The sequence below is a fragment of the Aethalodelphis obliquidens genome, unplaced genomic scaffold, assembly GCF_003676395.1.
Source record: "Aethalodelphis obliquidens isolate GAN/ISIS:26980383/991018 unplaced genomic scaffold, ASM367639v1 scaffold34, whole genome shotgun sequence".
Taxonomy (NCBI): Eukaryota; Metazoa; Chordata; class Mammalia; order Artiodactyla; family Delphinidae; genus Aethalodelphis; species Aethalodelphis obliquidens.
In genome coordinates this window covers 7,709,123-7,731,071 of record NW_020837978.1, presented here as the reverse complement: position 1 = coordinate 7,731,071, position 21,949 = coordinate 7,709,123, and the positions used below count along the sequence as shown (strand labels likewise).

At 43.9% G+C, this 21,949-nt stretch overlaps 1 protein-coding gene across 8 annotated transcripts in view; it reads right to left on the bottom strand.

The window, feature by feature from the left end:
* Positions 1 to 21,949, bottom strand: part of GCNT2 (glucosaminyl (N-acetyl) transferase 2 (I blood group)) — a 147,580-nt gene that overhangs the window by 95,221 nt on the left and 30,410 nt on the right. For 6 of the 8 annotated variants that reach the window (XM_027128347.1, XM_027128339.1, XM_027128344.1 and 3 more), the window contains exon 2: positions 15,957 to 17,410. In XM_027128347.1, coding sequence (XP_026984148.1) covers positions 15,957 to 16,887 — 931 coding nt within the window. In that variant the 5' untranslated portion in view covers positions 16,888 to 17,410. Of the gene's footprint in view, positions 1 to 5,200; positions 7,420 to 15,956; positions 17,411 to 21,949 lie in introns of those variants that run through there. The other 2 variants (XM_027128340.1, XM_027128345.1) reach the window with 2 other exon arrangements.

Genomic DNA, 21,949 nt, shown 5'->3' with positions numbered 1-21,949 from the left:
TCTCCAGTCGGAAGTACCCCACCGCTGAAGTAGATGAGAAAACAAAAAGAGGCGATCGTGGGGGTTGGGGGGGGGAGGGAGGGGGGGGGGGGGGAGGGGGGGGGGGGGAATGAGAAGCAAGCAGAATCTGTCTTCCAAGCCCACGATCTCCAATTTTCTTCTTTTCTCTATTCCTTCCCCATCAGATATCTTGGCATTCCTTTTTTCTCCCATCTCCAACAAAACCTGCTCTCAGATTTTTTTTTCTGAGATTTTTTCAGAATGAGAAAGGAGGAAAGGCTCTTTTCTCATTCATTCATTAATATGAATTTGAAATAAGCTCCCACTGAATCATATCAGAAATATTCCTTTGTAGCAAGTGGGGCAGAAACCGCTGGTCAGTTTTGAAATCTTTAAATCCACAGACCACATGATGAATGAAGCATGCCCACTGAAAGCCCCTGTCACAGGCAGAGCCATGCAGCCTGGAGGGGCACATGACGCATAACTCATAAGGGAAGTAGGAGGCAGTGAACTTGAATGTCTGGCTGGTAAAAGGATCTTTTCTCCAGTTGGAAGTCAGCCACAGCTGAGTCAGATGAGAAACTAAAATGTGGCCATCTTGTTGTAGACGGGATTAACAAATGGAACTGGGGAGGAGAGAGGTGGGGGGAAAGTGGGGGAAAGATGGAGGGAGGAGAAGTGGGGAAGGCAGGAACCCTCATTTCACAACAGCTGGTGAAGTGTGGTGGGCAGTATCTTTCAAGGCCCCTGTGAACCCTCTTTGTATAACACTTCTGTCCTCATGGGCCCCTTCGCTTGAGTGGACCACCCAGGAATTCTCATCTTCCAAGAGGCTTCCAGAGGACCTGTCATGGCCGAAGAGCCTTACTATGTATGAGGAGACCACGTTTTGTTTTGCGTTTTGACACTGCCACCCTGGCCACACCTGACCCGAATGGTCTGGGGCCTCGATGGAGGGCAGCGCGTCTACACCGAGGTCAGCCACAGCCCAGGAAGTGGCCTGGAATGAGAAAAGGGATGCTCGTTGTACAGTGACAACTCGACCCACAGCAAGCCTCTCTGGGAATAAATATCTGAAGGAGACAGAGGAATTACCATCAACGGGAACAGCCCAGAATCTGGCTGGAGACACAAGGGGAAAGCATTGAAAGTAGAAGCCGCCGGGCCCACAAGCAAGTGAAAACTCTGAAGCAGAGGTAAGACTTTCATATAAGTAAAAAGAAGCAGAATGAAGATGCTGACACACGAGCACGGCCGACTTCTCCGTGTGGCTCTCGGACGGCACCACCGCTGGCTGACCGTTCTCCCCAGAGCAGGGAGGACACCTGGCTGCCTGCTCTGTCCACTACAGTAGCCACGGGCACAACTGATATTTGGGGTATATTGGGTTAAATAAAATACATGATTTAAATTCATGTGACCCGTTAATTTTTGTTTCTTTAATGTAGCCACAAAAGACCTGAAATTACACATGTGGCTCACACTGTATTTCTATCAGGTGGTGTTCTAGTTCCCCATGAGGCCGTTTCAACCGTGAGATCTTTTTTCTTCTGTCCTATTAGTCCTTAGAGAAACCTAATAAGCCCCAATCATTGCAATCAACTAGAACAATCTTAAAATGTCCAGAACAAACAACGAACATACGCATGCATCAGCAAAGAGTGACCCTCAAAACAGAAATGACCCAGATTTTCACATAGCAGGAGGAACAGTTAAACAAGACAGCCACCTAAGTTTCTGATTCCCTTACCTCCTCATGACTAAGCCCTACACTCAGGCCTACCTCAGGTCCTGCAAGAGTTGGCTGGACCACTGAAGGGCCACAGGCCTCTAACGAGGATCCCACACCCATAACACAGAAACAATTTTAAGGGCTCACTCTTTTAAGTTTTTGAAATGCATGGAGCAGTCCATTTGTTTTCCATTGTTTTGCTGATCTGTAATTGCTGGTATTTACCAGAGGTGTAAAAATCTAGTTGCAGTAGAGAAATCATGTTGAGAACTCAACACTTCTGTTCAATACATTGATTAGAATCATTAGTTAGTATCACGAACTTCAGAGCGGAAGAGACTCACAGGCCATCTTGTCCGACACTTGATAATTGAGTTCCTTGACAGGGTTTCTTCAGCCTCTGCTTCCGAATATCCCTTGGGTTTGTTCACCACTGAGGAAGCTACCCATTCTAATCCCAGATCCGTGGGTTCTTTTATCTCCCACCACTGGCCCTGGATTCTTCTTCCAAAACTACAGCATTGGTTCAATTTCTGTCTCCTGGGCAAACGTTTTAATTATGTGAAGGCAGTGATCCCTTTTCAAGTCTTTTGCAGATTGAATATCCTTTTTGTTTGTCTTGGTCCCTTCTTTGAAAAATGGGGTCTGGCCTTTTAACCTTCTTGGCTACTCTCTTTGGAATCTGCTTTGTGAATGTCTCCCCTTACAGGTTGGTGCCCAGACCTGAATGGTCAATACATATTTGGTCCAAGCAACACAAAAGTGAGAAGAGGGCCTTTTACCTCCCTTATTCTGGGTACTACAATCCCATATAAACAGCTTAATGGTCATGACTCCCCACTTCAATTTCTTGAGCCCTGATTTCTTTTTTGACCGTGATCTCTGCCAAAAGAAGTCCTTTTATTTTTTTTAATTAAAAAATAAAAATTTTTGTTGAAGCATAGTTGATTTACAATGTTGTGTTAGTTTCAAGTGTACAGCAAAGTGATTCATATATATATACACATATATATATATATATATATCTTTTTTTCAGATTCTTTTCCATTATAGGTTATCACAAGATATTGAGTATAGTTCCCTGTGCTATACGGTAGGTCCTTGTCCTGATTTCTTTTTTAACAATTGTTTATTTATTTATTTTAAATTTATTTATTTTTGGCTGCGTTGGGTCTTCGTTTCTGCGCGCGGGCTTTCTCTAGTTGCGGCGAGCGGGGTCTACTCTTCCTTGCGGCGCGCGGACTTCTCATTGCGGTGGCTTTTCTTGTTGCGGAGCACCGGCTCTAGGCGCGTGGGCTTCAGTAGTTGTGGCTCGAGGGCTCTAGGGCGCAGGCTTAGTAGTTGTGGTGGGTACACGGGTATAGCTGCTCTGCAGCATGTGGGATCCTCCCAGACCAGGGCTCGAACTCGTGTCCCCTACATTGGCAGGCGGATTCTTAACCACTGAACCACCAGGGGAGTCCTGTCCTGATTTCTTTCATCACTAGGACATTACCCCTTCCCGCTTTGGGAAAACCACAGATTTAAAAAGCATTCTATCATAGATGCCTTCTAAGTAGCTGTATTTCCTTTGCTTTTATGCCTACACCAGTCCTCTATTACTAGGATTTTAGAATATTTTTCTTTTTTTGCTATTATAAGTGACACTATGATGAAAATACTTTTAAATTAATCTTTTTCCTATCTCTGTTTATTTTTTAAGAATAAATTCCTAGGAGTAAAATTAAATAAAACGATATGAACATTTTCAAAGCCGTTTGGTACATAGGTGCCTAATTGTCCTTCAGAAACACTGTGCAGGTTTATACTTTTTCTAGTGGTCTGTATTGGAACACTCATTGCCCATCCTGGAGTTAGGTTTTTTTTTTTAACACCAATTTGAGAAGTAAAGAATTGTAATCATTTATTTTAATTTGTATTGGTGGTAAGCATTGGTATATGATTGTTTAGCATATGTATTTCTACATGTCATGGTTAATCTGATGTGTTCCTTTTTCCTATTTGTGAGATGTATTTAGGTGTTAAAGATATTAACCTGGCTGTATGTTGTTTCTTTTGCAACTACTTTTTCCCCAGTGGATTCTTCTGTTTTCACAATTTTGCCAAGTATTACCAAGGAAAAAAATTTAAAAAAAAAAAGCATTCTAAGTCTAGGAAGCTTTGTACACAAACATCAAAAACAAGCATCCGGGGCTTCCCTGGTGGCGCAGTGGTTGAGAGTCCGCCTGCCAATGCAGAGGACATGGGTTCATGCCCCTGTCCGGGAGGATCCCACATGCCGCGGAGCGGCTGGGCCCGTGAGCCAAGTCCGGAGCCTGTGCTCCGCAACGGGAGAGGCCACAACGGTGAGAGGCCCGCGTACAGCAACCAAAAAAAAAAAAAAAAAACAAGCATCCACGATGATTCACAGCCCTGGCTGTTCCTGAGAATTTCCCGGAGGCTGAACAAATACTGAAGTCCACATCTACCCAGGAAATCAGGAAATGCATTTTTAAAAGCTCCAGGCGACTGTAATATGTATCCAGGGTTGAACCACTAATCTCAAGAAACCATGACCTTGATGCTCATGTTGATTCAAGTTAGTTTTCCTTTGAAAACTGAATCTGAAATGTGAATCTGAATTTTTATTTCAAATTGAACTAGCAGAACTGAATTAGTTCACTGTAAACAACTGGAGATTATTCAAGTCATTTGGAACTTGGACCAAGGAAATGTGGAGTTAGTTTAGGAACAACTGAGACCGAATTGAAAATCACCTTAAAAGAACATCAGGCTTAGGCAACCTGGTTTATAATTGGCATGTTTGCTTACTAGCAGGGTAATTTGAGCACATCATATAACCACACTGGTTTCATTGTCTATAAAATAAAGGCGCTGGTCTAGGAATCTTTAAGACGCTCTAAATTTTGGACTCAGTTCCAGGAAAGAACGTGCAAATGAAAATTGTTAAAGTTGTATCTTGCTCTCATTTTGAAATGATCTGAATTTAGCTATTGGAGCTTCAATAGGGGCAAAGGTATTATTTACGTGTTCAAATTGCTGCTCAAATTTATCATATTTATGCCTGATTTTAAATACCATCACATTTAAAGGAGAATTGTGTTTAATCTTTCATTCACCAGTCAGTGTTCCTCAGTTCCTCGCCACGTCTCAAGACTACAGCACATATTCGAAGTGGGTCTATGGGCTCAGAAAGGTAGCTTGGTATGTCAGCAAAATCAAGTCAAACAGTCAGTCTCTACCTCTGCCCTAATCACTATGCCTCAGTTTCTTCATCTGTAAAATGGAGATGAGTTATATCACCCACTCTGTGAGCAGAGCTGCTGTACAGATTCTTTTAATGAATAGTTGAAACTGTAAAGATCTTTAAAAATGTTAATTTTCTTTTACTATTTTTCAGTGGTTCGTTCCGTATTGGCCACGCAATGTTTATTCATAAAAACAAAAGTTAAGAGACATACATACCAGGAATCCTATTGAGTGTGACCCAGAAATGTTCATCAGGACTGTAGGTGTCCTTGGACCAGGACAGTAAGTCAAGTGCCCGCTGGTCTTGGAGGACAAAATTAGCGAATTCCCTCGTGAGGGCCACGTAGGCAGTGCCAAAGTAAATAGTCATGTTGTGAGGAGGTGGAGTTTTCAATTTCGCGGTTTTAATCATGTAGGAATTTCTTTTGCTCAATAGTTCCTGGTGGACATATTTAGTCCGTCCAATAGCATGATCGGGAGGCAGCACCCCTGGGGTGATGTTTTTCCCTTTAAATCCTTTCAGATACTGAACTATCTCCCTGTTGGTTTTCAGGGGGAAATCTTGCCCACAGGTGTTGATGGCATATTTCCACGGAACCTCAGAGCCTGCAAGATCTTTGATGCAGTTCAGGTCAGCCTGGAGCCTGGAAATCCCACCGTAGACCACGGGCTCCATCTTGGAAGCCAGAAAAGCATTTGGGAAGCAGCTCAGTAATTGCTTCACTGCATCTTTAAATGGATCTGTTGCCTTTTCATCCACATGAACACAGTAGACATTTTGGGGCATGTAAATTGCCCTGAAGAGTCTCTCAAAAGTGCCAAAATCTTTGTGGACGGTCATCATGTAAGCCAAAGGGAAGCCAGCCTCTTCTTCAGAGAGTGCTTCTGTTATGTACTGACTTTGAGCTATGTACTCATAACAGGTAGATTCACTGAGGGCAGTTTTCAATGCATTCTCTGTTGGGTAAAAAACCTTCCCCTTAAAAATCTGACGACAGGCTTCTGCTAATAGCGAAGCATTGGACAGAGATGCTCCCAGGAAATTTTTATTCTCCCATAACTCATGATTGTAAACAAACACAAAAATCAGACCAGTGACCAGAGACACAAAAAAAAGACACTGCTTCCAAGAGCCCATCATTCAAAACCAGGAAATGAGTAAAATGTCTCTTGGGATCTGATCAGAGCGTAGGTAGATTTAACTTACATTTTCTCCAGAATCCATAACCATCCTTTTGGTAGGTGCAGTTCTGATCGGCTGTTCCGTAACCTTCCAGTTGAGCATGCTTGTCCTTTCTTTCTGTCTTCCTTTTCTCCTTGTTTGCCACTGCATTGCATTTCCACCTTTCTGCCTCACGTTTCTGAAGTAACTCTTTGGGATTTGCTTTGCTCAGTCCCCACACCCCCTTCCTGCAACCTGTTTCTACATAAAAACAAGTTGCCTCAGGGAGGTTTTGACTCCAATGTGTCCATGTTTCCCTACAGGAAAATCACCAAGGGGTGAACTGACTATTCTGAAAGCCATTGCTCTAAGACTTTAACCCCAGCCTCTTCTCCTGGCCAAAAGGTTGGCAACTCTGTCAGCTCCAACTTCCTGTTAATCATTGTGTTCAACTGACTGAGTTTGTTTGCTTAAACAGCACTGCCAAGTTAAAAGCCTGGGTTCTAAGCATGTGAACACTGCCTGGGGAGATATTCTGTCAATAAATATTTAGTGCTTAAAAATTAATCACTTAACCTTGCCTTTTTCCACACACGCCCCCCTCTGCATATTGGCTGGCTATGCTATTAAAGCACGGCATATGACTAACTGTTGAGCCATTCTTTCCAGCACTTAATTTTCTCTGCTACGAGGTATGGTCCTTAAAAAGCCACATTAGCAAGTGAACCTCCCCACCTAACTCGTCACAGTATGATGAATAAAGGCTAATGAAAAAAAAAAAACCCAACCCCCCAAAAAACTGACAGCCCATTGTAACCCCCAAATTGCTAAAGCTGAAGTTAGTGAATGTCAAGTTTATTTCACCCAAGCCCAGGGAGGATGCAGGGAGAGGCAGGAGAGAAGAATCATCTCAGTTTGGGATGTTTTAGAACTTAAGGAGAGAGGCTCTCAGATTCATATATATAAACCATTCCAAACTATTAGATTCATATATATAAACCATTCCATTTCCCTACCTGTAAAACATGAGAATAATTTTATCACCTTCATAGGTCAGTCGTGAGAATACAATGAGAAAGCGCATCAAGGGTTCATGGCCTGCCCAGCAATGAATAAGGCGGAGATAGAAGATATCTGGGCCCCAGGCTGAGATGCTGGTGCTTCAAGGTAAAATAAAGGCAGGAGCAGAGGGGCTTCCCTGGTGGCACAGTGGTTGAGAATCCGCCTGCCAATGCAGGGGACACGGGTTCGAGCCCTGATCCAGGAAGATCCCACCTGCTGCAGAGCAACTAAACCCGTGCGCCACAACTACTGAGCCTGTGCTCTAGAGCCTGTGAGACACAACTCCTGAGCCCGCGTGCCACAACTACTGAAGCCCGCGTGCCTAGAGCCCGTGCTCCACAACAAGAGAAGCCACCGCAGTGAGAAGCCCATACACCACAATGAAGAAGAGTAGCCTCTGCTCGCCACAACTAGAGAAAGCCCACATGCAGCAACAAAGACCCAATACAGACAAAAAAAAAAAAAAAAAAAGGCAGTAGCAGAGAGGAGCTGAGCTCTGCTTGAGTAAAAAGATAAGACAACCACATTCTTCACTCTTGAGGTCAAGGAGACCTCCGTGACTACACACGTGCAGAAAGTTTCCTTAGCGTCAAAAAAGGAAGGGGGTGGGAATTCCCTGGCAGTCCAGTGGTTAGGGCTCCACGCTTCCACTGCAGGGGGGCACGGGTTCGATCCCTGGTTGGGGAACTAAGATCCCACATGCTGTGTGATGCAGCCAAAAAAACAAAAAACAAAAAGGGAGGGGGCGCTAGCCCGTAACATGTCCTGCCAGCCTCCCAGAGACCCTCGCACTAGAACGTATCTTGGCTAAAAGATGTGCAGGCACGTTGGGAGGGCCCTGAGTCAGACCCAGTTTGGGCACGAAGCAAGACAAAGCAAGATGATTGGCCAGAAGGAACCCATAAAACTTCCCCCATATAAGTAATTCCTGCCACTCCCAAAGCGTGACTCTCCCTCTGAGCCTGCCTGCATGTCTTTCTGCACGTACTTTTCTTCTAATAAACGCTTTTGTCTCTGTGCTGAATTCTTCCTTCAGAGAAGACAAGGACTGAGGTCCTGTTTCAAGCCTGCTGACCCTGGTGATCTAGTGGTTAGGTTTCCGCACTCTCTTCAAGCCACCTCACCCTGTGGCCCGTGAGATCAGGGCTGGGAGAGAAGAATAAACAAAAGCCCCTCCCCCCAACACTCACATCAAGGAGATGACACAGTTACCATCTCTCCTTTGAAATCTTCTTAGTCTTCCCCACTCCTCCCTCTGTGAGCCCATGCCAAGTAGTATACATCTAGGGTAACTCTGATCAGTTTTGTTTTATTTGGTAGTCAGCTGCACAGGGGTGAGAGCACACTGTGCGCACACGTGGAGGGGCTATCAGCGCTGGGCTCACAGGTGGCTCATCTGTTTCTGGCTCCCATCACTGTCTGCACATACTAGGCAATCAGACACTTATCGATCAAGTGCTCTATATTGCATTCCCTGTTTCCCTGATCACCTTAGTGTGAGATTCCTACATTTGTGATTTATATTTTGTCATCTGTGATCTCTATTTGTATCTGTGGATGTGGGGACGTTCAAAGTACCTAGTTTTTCCAATACATCTTAATTACAAAGACAACATAACATTACAGATAGTTTGTGAACACAGTGTTTTCATGTCCTGTGCTCCCATTTCCCTCTTGTCCATACATACACACATTCTGATTTTACCAAGAACATGGGAGATGCAAGTTTGCATCCTGCGTTTTGCACTTCCTGTCAGAGCATAACATTTTCTTTTTTTTTTTCTTTCTTTTTTTTTTTTTTTGCTGTACGCGGGCCTCTCACTGTTGTGGCCTCTCCCATTGCGGAGCACAGGCTCCAGACGTGCAGGTTCAGCGGCCATGGCTCACGGGCCCAGCCGCTCCGCGGCATGTGGGATCTTCCCGGACCGGGGCACGAACCCGCGTCCCCTGCATCGGCAGGCGGACCCCCAACCACTGTGCCACCAGGGAAGCCCGAGCATAACATTTTCCATCGTGCTACTCAGTTTTCACTGGACATCATCTTCACACCATTACCTTAGAACCCAAGACTGGAGTTATTATTGTTGTTTTGTTCCCACCCCAGCTGAAAACTAATGCATTAACAAGAAGGTTGCCAACTCTGTTTCATAATCTTCAGGAGCATAGGAAATGATGATAAGAAAGGACTTAGGGAAGTTTTCCAGAACCAAGGGGTCAGACTTTACTTGTTTTAGGAATCAGATTCTACATACAATATGATTCAAGTGAATACAGACTGGTCTGTAGGACCCAAAATGAATTCAAACAACTCAAATATCTATTTACTTAACTATCTTTCATGTGTCTACCTAGAATTCTTTGGAACAAATCATTTCTTCAATACAGTAGTCATACGAGAGCAATCTTTTCAAAAATGATGACTAAAATTTTGTTAATTTTTGTTTTATTTGTAATATCTCTCTAGGCAGCCACTGCCCACATCAAATGAAATCGATTATAGGGATGAATAAATGGAGGCCTCGGGACTTCCCTGGTGGTGCAGTGTTTAAGACTCCACACTCCCAATGCAAGGGGCTCCGGGTTCAATCCCCGGTCACGGAACCAGATCCCATATGCATGCCACAACTAAGAGTTCGCATGCTGCAACTAAGGAGCCCGCCTGCTGCAACTAAGACCTGGTGCAAACAAATAAATAAATACTTAAAAAAATAAATTATAAAATAAATAAATGGTGGCATCAATGCCTAATTATGCTTTCTAAACTAGTTGAATAATTTTTACAACTTTTTCTCCTAATGTATTCAGATGATTACATCAACTCTTCCTTTGTTGATTTCGGCTATCTTCTCATTCTTGACACAATTCCATCCCTCCAGAGATTTCATGCATAAAAGCATCTCTAATAATTTGCCTGTTCTGCTCTGAATTTACAGCTCCCTGAGTTTAAAGTTACAGGGTAAAGAACGTTTGCAAGTTGGCACTTTGCTGCAGTGGAGTCCTTAATTGCATCTCACCTGAAATGCTTCAAGGGTCTTTCGATTTGGGCAATACTAGCCATTTTTTACAGGAATCAATCTTTTTTTGTGCATCACCCCAGTGCTATCTGATGTCTACTCTCCCGGTGGTCATGTGGGAAACGCGGGTTCTCTGGGCCCTCCTGACTTTCCTGAGGACCTTTTGCAATATACCACTCATCATTCTTCTAAATTCTGGGTACAACGCTCTTGCCATTTGTGCAAAATAGTAGAAGGGGATGGTAACGAGTGACCAAAAAAAAAAAAGACATGCTCCTTTATCCCAGCTTGAACATTACATCAAAATTAATACCCCAAATTCTAAGTTGGAGGCAGTGATTGGGTGGGATAGAATTCTGAAGAAGTTGGCAACCAACACAGACTTGTGGCTTGGCCGCTCTGTAAGTGGTGAGGTGTTTCACTGATGTCCCAGAATTCAACCTACACTTGCTTATTTCTATATAACGTACACTCTTATAAATTCTCACTCCAGGACATAAACTAATTTTTAATTCCATTAAGAAAATTGCGCTTAGAGTTTAATCTCAACAACTGACTGTAGAAAGGGAAAAGAAGAAAAGGGCTCCATTTCTACAGATGTGGATGCACTGTGCCTCATGCTTGTCTTATTCCTGGGCCTACGTGGTACCCAAACCACTTTTCAAGTATTCATTTCATCATGACATCACCTCTGTGCCCAAGTAAGAAACCAGGGAAACCAAATGGAAACTTTCTCAGCGTCCACAGAGGTCACAGAGAAAGAGCAGCTTGGGTTAAACTGGTTTTAAGCGCACGTGACATTTTGTCATTTTGGACTCCTGCAGCTCTTTCTCTCTGCCCAGGCTCTCTCCTCCCTCCATCTTCTTTCTCTGTTTATTTATGTATTTACTATGTTAAATTCTGTACACTGTTTTCTCATCATCACTGCTTTTGTTTGTTTGTTTGTTTTTGTTTTTAGCCACAGGAAATAGCTGGAAGCAACAGGACTTAAAATAGCCCAGGAGGGTGGTGAGAGAGAGCCTGGATTGTGTGTCAGAAGGTCTCCAGTTGGGCCAAAGCCACTCTTGACAGCCGGGAGCCCTTGAACCAGTGATTTGATCTCACACCTCACAGCTTCCTCTGGGGTGAATTTGAGAAAACAACCCCTGTTCTTCCTCGGGGTCCCCAGTGGTGGCTTCCTGCCGACCACGTCACCTACACCTCTGAGCCTGAGTTTTTTCCAACAACGACCTCCTGGTGCAGCTGGAGGATTCCAGAAGTAACACACAGAATGCACCCAGCTGGGGGCTGGCCAGAGACATCAGAGCTAATTTCATACCTTGAGGGAAAGCCACTGGGAAGAAAAGAGTGAAGAGAGGAAATGAGGAGGGTAGCAATTATTTAACATAAAATCACCGCAAATAGAATGGTAGGAAGGTGCAAGAAAAAACAGTCAATTAGATATCATTGGGGCACACAAAGCTGAGGCAAAGAGCTGACAGATGAAGAGCACGTCAGCGTTAAGTACAGTCTGTGCCCCCAAAGCCCCTTCCAGCTGCACTTGCCCTTGAAAGGGTACCTGACAACCCTCGGCTTTCAAAGCCAAAGGCTAACAGGAGGCAGCTGAGCCCAAGAACCTCAGAGGTTTTCACAGTCTAACATGTCTCTGCTCAGAAAGGCCTCAGGTTTGAGTTTTGGCTGGATTTGAGAGGTTGGGTGTCACAAGGAGAAGGTAAAACAAGGATCCAATCCCAGAGCCAACTGGGCTCTTCACCTGTCTAGACTTCTGCTCTTTCCTTCCTCCACTCTGCTCCCCACAGAGTCCTTGATTTGAGTTTGAAGTTACAGGAGCTCACGGTCACTGCTACAGCGAGCGTTCCCAGCCTGGGGAGACCTTGAGCTTCTGATCACTGAGAATTACGTGCTGCAAGACACTAGCCCCCTCCTTCCGATTGCAATATGCTGTTCAATCAGAACAGAGTGCAAAGAAACGGATCCCCTACTCTTTTGGGTCCCCGGGTGCTGGATCGCAGTATCCCCATTTCTTCTCAAAGCTCACAGTCTACGAGGAACCTGATGCCTACTCTCTATTTGGCCAGCTGGATGGGGAAAGACCTTCTTTACAACAGATGACCATCAACAGCCCAGATTGAAAAAGTATGGAAGACAGAAAAATAGCTTTGTGTTTGGCAAAACCTGAATTTACTTAGTAGATCAGTCTTTGTTTTTTTTTTGTTTTGTTTTGCGGTACGCAGGCCTCTCACCGTTGTGGCCTCTCCCGCTGCGGAGCACAGGCTCCGGACGCGCAGGCTCAGCGGCCATGGCTCACGGGCCCAGCTGCTCCACGGCATGTGGGATTTTCCCGGACTGGGGCACGAACCCATGTACCCTGCATCGGCAGGCGGACTCTCAACCACTGCGCCACCAGGGAAGCCCATGTAGATCAGTCTTTAATTCTGGAAGATGGATTTTCATAGAAACTACTTGCAGAATGACCTCATCACTTTTCAAAATTTTTCTTTTTTTTTTTGGCCATGGCTCGAGGCACGTGGGATCTTAGTTCCCCGACCAGGGATCCAACCTGCGCCCCCTGCAGTGGAAGCACAGAGTGTTAACCACTGGACCACCGGGGAAGCCCCCCTCATCACTTTTCTAACTGGTCCAGGGCTTCATTATCAGTTTTGCATATTATCGAATGAAGTTCATTCCTCACAGGAATGTTGTGTGGAGTGACTAATCAAATAAAGCACATTTTAAATGCCAGAGGGTGCCAAGTACTTTATTACATTCTGGAAACATTTTCCCTTTGACTGAAGGGAACTGAGGAAAATAGTGCAAACCATTAATTAGAAACATTGTCCTTTAATAAGAAATTAAAAGTTGTAACTAAGATATACATGGATACTAATGACTTAACAAGACATGAAAATTCATGATCACCGGTAAGTATATCACATAATGAAACAACATACTAATAAGTGCTATGCTTTGAAAAACCTTTAGAAATATAAATCTCATGTACCCCAATCAAATGATTCATTCATTCACAAACATTTTTTGTGTATTTAGTTTATGCAGGCACTGTGCTAGATTCTGGAAATATAAAACATAAGTGTAGGGCTTCCCTGGTGGCGCAGTGGTTGAGAGTGGGATCTGGGAGGATCCCACGTGCCGCGGAGCGGCTGGGCCCGTGAGCCATGGCCACTGAGCCTGCGCGTCCGGAGCCTGTGCTCCGCAACGGGAGAGGCCACAGCAGTGAGAGGCCCGCGTACAGCAAAAAAAAAACAAAAAACAAAAAAAACGTAAGTGTAGCCCACATGAGTACACGGCTACTAGATCTTAAAATGCTATTGGGGATTAAATAGAGGTAATATTTCTTAATCAAATTTATAAGCTTTTATACAGCAAAGGAAACCATAAACAAAACAAAAAGACAACCTACGAACTGGGAGAAAATATTTGCAAATGATGTGACCAACAAGGGCTTAATTTCCTTTTTTTTTTAAAATTAATTTATTTATTTGGCTGCACTAGATCTTTAGTTGCAGTATGCGGCATCTAGTTCCCTGACCAGGGATCGAACCCAGGTCCCCTGCACTGGGAGCGTGGAGTCTTAACCACTGGACCACCAGGGAAGTCCCAAGGGCTTAAGTTCCAAAATATACAAACAGCTCATACAACTCAGTAACAAAAAAACAAACAACCCAATCAAGAAATGGACAGAAGACCTAAATAGGCATTTCTCCAGAGAAGATATACAGATGGCCAGTAGGCACATGGAAAGATGCTCAACATTTCTAATTATTAGAGAATGCAAATCAAAACTACAATGAGGTATCATCTCTCACCAGTCAGAATGGTCATCATTAAAAAAAGTCTACAAATAATAAATGTTAGAGAGGGTGTGCAGAAAAGGGATCCCTCCTACACTGTTGGTGGGAACGTAAATTGGTACAGTCATTGTGGAAAACATTATGGAGGTTTCTTAAAAAACTAAAAATAGAGTTACCATATGATCCTACAATCCCACTCCTGGGCATATATCCAGAAAAGACAAAAACTCTGATTTGAAAAGATACATGCACCCCAGTGTTCATAGAAGCACTATTTACAATAGCCAAGACATGGAAGCAACCTAAATGTCCATCAACACATAAATGGAGGGCTTCCCTGGTGGCGCAGTGGTTGGGAATCTGCCTGCCAGTGCAGGGGACATGGATTCGAGCCCTGATCCGGGAAGATGTCACATGCCGCGGAGCAACTAAGCCTGTTCACCACAACTACTGAGCCTGTGCTCTAGAGCCCGTGAGTCACAACTACTGAGGCCCACATGCCTAGAGCCCGAGTCCTGCAACAACAGAAGCCACCACAATGAGAAGCCCACGCACCACAACAAAGAGTAGCCCCTGCTCGCCACAACTAGAGGAAGCCACTAGCAGCAATGAAGACCTCGTGCAGCCAAAAATAAATAATAAATAAATAAATAAATTTATTTTAAAAAATGATAAATGGGTAAAGAACATGTGATTACATATATACAATGGAATACTACTCAGCCATAGAAAAGAATGAAATAATGCCACTTGCAGCAAAAAGGATGGATCTAGAGATTATCATACTAAGTGAAGTAAGTCATACAAAGACGAATATCATATGATGTCACGTATGTGGAATCTAAAATGTGATACAAGTGAGGTTATTTATAAAACAGAAATAGACTCACAGACATAAAAACTTACGGTTACCAAGGGGAAAGGGAGGGGACAGATAAATTAGGAGTCTGAGATTAACAAACTACTATAGATAAAATAGATAAACAACAAGCTCCTACTGCATAGCACAGGGAACTATATTTAACATCTTGTAATAAACTATAATGGAAAAGAATCTGAAAAAGAATATATATAATTCAATCACTTTGCCATACACCAGAAACTAACACAACGTTGTAAATCAACTATACTTCAATTAAAAAGATGAGGTAATGTTTCCAGAAAACCATCTCCTTCCAACCTCCTCCCTCCAGTAGTTTTCCAGCATATCAGCCCCTTCCTACCACTCTCTCCATTCCCAGGAGGATAAAGTTGCCTGGAAGCATACTAGTGCGAATCCTCTCCTTCTCTTTAAGGTAGAGGCAGTTAATGGAGTTACCTCTGTTGTTTAAAAGCAGAATAACAGGGGACTTCCCTGGTGGCGCAGTTGATAAGACTCCACGCTCCCAATGCAGGGGGCCCGGGTTCAATCCCTGGTCAGGAAACTAGATCCCACATGCATGCCGCAACTAAGAGTTCGCATGCCGCAACTAAGGAGACCTGGAGCCGCAACTAAGGAGCCTGCCTGCGGCAGCTAAGACCTGAGACAACCAAATAAATAATTAAATAAATATGAAAAAAATAACATTAAAAAAAAATAAAAGCAGAATAGCAAAAGCCGGAATGTGGAAGTGCAAAGTTCTGTTTACCTTGAATCTCACCCCCAAAGGCCTGTCCTTCAGAGTCACAAAGACAGAGTCTTAGAACTGATATGTAAGAACTGTAACTTAGGTTATATGAATTCCATTGAAACAGACACACAAAACAGTCTACAGGGTGTCCATAAAACTGGAAACATAGGTGAATATATATAATGCAATTGAAGATATTTTCAAAGTGTAAAACACACACACACACACACACACACACTCACACTCACACACACACACACACACACAAATACTTCCAGACTTTATGTAGAATGGAAATCAAGTTCCACATACCTGGAATCCTGTTAAGTGTCACCCAGAAATGTTCATCAGGAGAGTAGGTGTCCTTCGACCACCCAAGTAAATCAATGGCCCTCTGGTCTTGGAGAACAAAATTAGCAAATTCTCTTGTAAGGGCTACATAGGTGGAGCCAAAGTAAATGGTGAGATTATGGGGAGGAGACATTTTTCTTATCCAAGTCCACAGCATGAAGGAAAACAATTGGTATTTCTGCTCCAAGTGCACATATCTGGTCCTTCTGATAATATGAGCTGGAGGCAGCACCCCTGGGGTGATGTTTTTCCCTTTAAATCCTTTTATATACTGAACGATCTCCCTGTTGGTTTTCAGGGGGAAATCTTGCCCGCAGGTGTTGATGGCGTACTTCCAGGGAACCTCTGAGTCTATGAGGTCTTGCAGGCAATTCAGGTCAGCCTGGAGCCTGGAAATTCCTGCATAGACCACAGACTCCCTCTTGGAAGCCAGAAAAGCATTTGCGAAGCAGCTCAGCAGCCTTCCTACCGAATCCTTGAAAGCAGAGGTGGCTTTCTCATCCACATGAACGCAGTAGACATTTTGAGGCATGTAAATAGCCCTGAAAAGCCTCTCAAATGTATCAAAGTCTTTGTGGATGACCATGACATATGCCAAAGGGAACTCAGCTTCGTCTTTGGACAGAGGTTTCATTATGTAGTGATTCTGGGTCAAGTATTGTTGGCAAGTTATGTTTCTCAGTGGTGTCATTGGTATATTTCCATACAAGCTTTTCTTTCCTGCTATGATCATGTCACAGACTTCTGCAAGCACTGAAGAGTTTGAGATTTTCCCCGCTGAAAGGTATTTTGGCAGGACTAAATTGTTGGTATAGAGGAACAAAAGAATTAGAGAAACGGCCATAAGCCCTACAACGAACTCGAACACCTTCAGCTTCATGTTTCCTGCCATCTCTTCTGTGTTTGTCACTTCATATCATTGCTGAAGTCAGTCTTCAGGTCCATCCCCCGACTGCTGGGGAATCTACTCCCACTTCTTATTTTGAGCAAGAAGAGAAATACTGCCACTCACTTAAGGGACAGTGGATCAACCACAAGCTGAAGTTCTTCTCTAATGATGAAGGGATTGAGTGGATCTGAGAACATGAGCCACCGGGGCCAACGGAGCAACAGCTGAGCAGTGTTGGGTACCTTGGTCCAGGTCAATCTCAAGTTAAGACCCTAACAAATCTGTCACGGCTGCCGACTCAAGGTGTACCCCCGGGGGGTGGGGGTAGAACGTGTGTCCGTCTTACAGCCCTTTTACCCCGGAGAGGGACACCCTCACCATCACCGACATCATGTTTGACCACAAGGGACGGTATATTTCTTCAATTTGGGGCCACATCAGTAGTTGTGAGGCAGGTCACCACCAGCAGTGACTGATATTAATGTTGACAGCTCCCAGAATTGCTGAAAGCAGGGTTTCTCTTTACCTAAAGATAAAAATCAAGAATTCAGAGACGCGGGATTGGAAGGAATCTTGCAGCTTTTTCAGACCAGCTCGCTCAAGTCACAAATGGAGCATCTTGAAAATGAACTGTCACTGATGTTCTATCACCCTCTTGGCTCCATTTTCTCACTGACAACCTAGGAGGTGAGCATTGACCTTACACCCACTTTGCACAAGAGGAGATTGAAGCCCACACATGCACTGACTTGCCTGAGGGTCAATAATGAGTTCACGGTAGCATGAGGTCTCAACCCTAATAGGGTCTAGAATATTGTACCTGGAATATGCGCTCCCCCCCTTTTCTTGATGAGTTCGTCCCGTCCATCAGGCCCCCCGCGTGGCACCCCTTCCCTGCCCTCCCAAGTCTGGGTTAGGAGCCCTTCCACCTGTTCTACTAGGACCTGGTGCCCCTCTCTTTGCTTGTCTGTTTGCCCCACCACTAGCCTATGGAGAGCGATTTCTGTCTACTGATCACTGGGTTTTTGGCACCTCGCTGATGTTAGGCGGTCATCATTAAATTAAGTCTAGTCATTTTTCTTCCCTCTATACCAGGGGTGGACAAAACTACAATGGGCATCATGGGTGAGGGCCAATCCACCTGCCACATGTTTCTGTACAGCCTGTGAGCTAAGAACTGTTGTACATTTTTGAATGGCTGAAAGGAAATTTGAAGAAAAAGAATATTTCATGATACATGAAATTCACATTTCAGTGTCCATAAATACAATGCCATTGGAACATAGCCATTGGTTTACAGATTGTCCATAGCTGCTTTCCCATGGCAACAGCAGAGCTGACCAGTTGTAACAGAAACCATCTGGCCACCCAAGACTAGAATATTTACTCTTTGGCTCTTGAAGAAAAGATTTCTTGATCCCTCCCCTATAACTACTGATGTCTCTGCAAACCAGTATATTTTCTACTGTGGACTTGGTACAACTTTACCACTTTTTCCTGTATTTTCTAGATTTCCTCACGAATGCTAGAATGACATCCTATTTGGTAGCAAAGCATGTGCTTTAAAGAGAGAAATCTACAAACAACAAATGCAGGAGAGGGTGTGGAGAAAAGGGAACCCTCTCGCACTGTTGGTGGGAAAGTAAGTTGATACAGCCACTATGGAGAACAGTTTGGAGGTTCCTCAAAAAAGTAAAAATAGAATTACCATATGACCCAGCAATCCCATTACTAGGCATATACCCAGAGAAAACCATAATTCAAAAAGACACCTGCACCCCAATGTTCATTGCAGCACTATCTACAATAGGCAGGTCATGGAAGCAACGTAAATGCCCATTGACAGACGAATGGATAAAGAAGATGTGGCACATATATACAATGGAATATTACTCAGCCATAAAATGGAATGAAATTGGGTCATTTGTAGAGACGTGGATGGATCTAGAGACCGTCATACAGAGTGAAGTAAGTCAGAAAGAGGAAAACAAATATCGTATATTAACGCATATATGTGGAACCTAGAAAAATGGTACAGATGAACCGGTTTGCAGGACAGAAATAGAGACACAGATGTAGAGGACAAACATATGGACACCAAGGGGGGAAAGCGGCAGGGGGTGGGGATGGTGGTGGGATGAATCAGGCGATTGGGACTGACATGTATACACTGATGTGTATAAAATGGATGACTAATAAGAACCTGCTGTATAAAAAATAAAGTAAAATTTAAAAAAATAATAAAAAATAATAAAAATGTATAATGCTCGCTTAAAAAAAGTTATTAAAAAAAGAAAAAGAGAGAGAGACTTGGGTGGGTTTGGATCTTGGTTTTGCTGGTTCCTAGCGGTATGAGCTTGGGCAAGGGGCTTTGCTTTTCTGTTTCAGTTTTGTCATCTGTCAAATAAAGAAAATACCAGTAAGTTTGTTTGGCGGATGAATATGGGTTAATAAGTGGAATGCAATTTGCTCAGACCTTGGCACACAGAAAACTACTGACTACTAAAACTGCTAACTGCTGAGTTGCAGACGGTCACTTTTAGAGGCTGCACCTCCAGAGAACCGGAAATTCAGAGCACGCTGCTTTGCCTGACTCCACTGTTTCTCAAACTCTGGCAAAACGTGGTGCTGCCACACACTGGCCCTGTACAGCATAGCTGGACAAGGTGGAAAATCTTGTGCATGGAAGGAAGGGAGAATTTTTGTGCCAATACAGCATTTTATTCTCCCAATAGACTGGGAGCAACTCGGAGGGAAGAACACGTCTTTGAAGACACAGGAGGAGGGCTCAATGTGGCATGTGAGCGACCCCGAAGAACTTCCCAGACCTCAAGGTCCCAACCCAACCAGCCAGCCGCGGTTTCCATAAGGACATTTAAGATGTCTCATAAGCAAGCAAATTGTTTCGGTGAGTTATTCCAGAAAACCGCCACAGCAATAACTTCTATACATCTCCTTAAGTCATTGGGGGACTTCCCTGGCAGGCCAGTGGTTATGACTCCACGCTCCCAATGCCGGGGACACGGATGGTTCGATCCCTGGTCGGGAGAACCAAGATCCCGCATGCTGCGTGGCGCAGACAGAAAAAAAAAGTCATTGGAAACAATGACATTTAACGAAGGTTCTGAAAAAATGGGACAAGAGACAGGTTAGATTAGATGGAAGCAAAGCAAGCAAGGTCTGGAACACGGAGTACTCTTGGGGATTCTTTGCTATGTTCCGGCAGGGACAGCTGAGCAGCCTGTAGAGCATATGAAGGCAGTAGGATGCACCAGTGATGGTTGTGTGCCATCACTTCTATTATTCATTTGCAGAATTAGATATCAGTCCTAAAAATAAAAATTTCCCCAATGTCCTAGGCACACTCACATCAAAATCAAATCATTTAATTTTAATTCTTCTCATGTAATTTGAGTATCAAATTTTTAATTCTCACTTTTTTTTTTCCAGGAAAGTTAAACGGTCACATAAGAGAACTGTCCAGTGACAGAACTGGGAAGAAGCTTAGAGGTCATCTCGTCACCTGCTGTCATTTTACAGAGGAAAGCAGGATGCCATTCAGAGAAGGAAACAGCCGTGAGCACCACAGCCAGGAGGGGCAGCTGGTCAGGGCTGATCCAGCGCAATGCGCTGCTTCCAAAAATGTTTCCTTCCTTTCAATAAGGATTTCAGGAAACAGCATTTTACAAGTGCTTCTATACGCCTATTCAGCTGAAGGACAGATTACACAAGATTATCTTAACTTCATGAGATTGGTCTTCAGTTCAGTTTCTACCCTTAGAAACCTAAGCTAAAGATAATATTTGTGCTTTTAAAAGAGGCTGATAACATATTTGCACTTTGAAGTCCAATGTGATAACACTTATTCTGGCTAGTGCTTTTTTTTTTTTAAGTTTTGAATTTTATTTTATTTATTTTTTTATACAGTATTCGGGCTAGTCTTAGCAGGAGTAGGTAAATACATCCAAAGCCAAACAAAGACAATTTTGGAAACTTTGCGACCAAAACTGACAGGTTTATTCAAAACTCTTGTTAAGGGCATCTAATTCTAATAACATTTGTATTTATGACTGTCCTCTAAATCCTTAGTTATCTTCTGTAAGTAGATTATTTCTCATAAAAACAAGAGTTAACCCAATCCATCAGCGTATTTCCAAGCACTTACCCATTGTCCCCACTGTGAAGGCCACTGCTGATATTTTCACCCCTCGTCCCCCCCAAGTCCCCTACTTCTGTCCTTCCGTATTTGACACGTTCTTGCATTTCTGTCAAATTAGCTGAAGAGAAGAGTAGTTTTGAATCAGGGGCACATGCTGACCCAGGAAAATTTAACACAGAATCCCCTTCCGGTCTCTGATACCGAGATCGGAAACCTGGAAAATTCATATTCTACCCCTAATCACTGGCACTGAAGACTTGTTAAAGCATTTTTTTAAATTTTATTGTGGCATACAAGCATATAACATAAACGTTGCCGTCATAACCACCTTGAAGTGTGCAGTACAGTAGTGTTAACTATATGCATATTGTCAGCAGAACTCCAGAACTTTCTCATCTTGCATAACGAAAATTCTCTACCCATTGAACGACAACTCCCATATCCCCTCCCCACCCAGCCCCTGGTAACCACTACCACCAATACTTAATCAGCAAGAGCAAGGCCAGTTTAACACCAGAGGTCCGAGACAACAGGAAGGAAGGACTTCTAGAGTCAGAGTCGCAGCCCAGTTGGTGAGGGGCTTAGGAATCACGTGGTTGCCAGGGACAGAAACCCACCCAGACAGAAGTTCTGTCATGTGAGGTGACTTGTCTGAGGCCGCCCCACTGATAGGAGCCTGAGTGGGGATTCAAGCCTCATCGACTGGCCCCAGAGCTGGGGTCCTTTGATGGCACGGAGGCACCCTGCCGCCCCCATCTCCATTCTCAGCTCAGCCGTCTTAGAGCAGAATCAAGAAGGCAGAGCATCGCCTTGTTCGACCTCAGCTGGGAACGTACAAGTCTGGTGACTCAGGTGTTTTGCTGCTCTGCACAAGTGCGCCTATGACCACAAGTATTGATTTGGGGG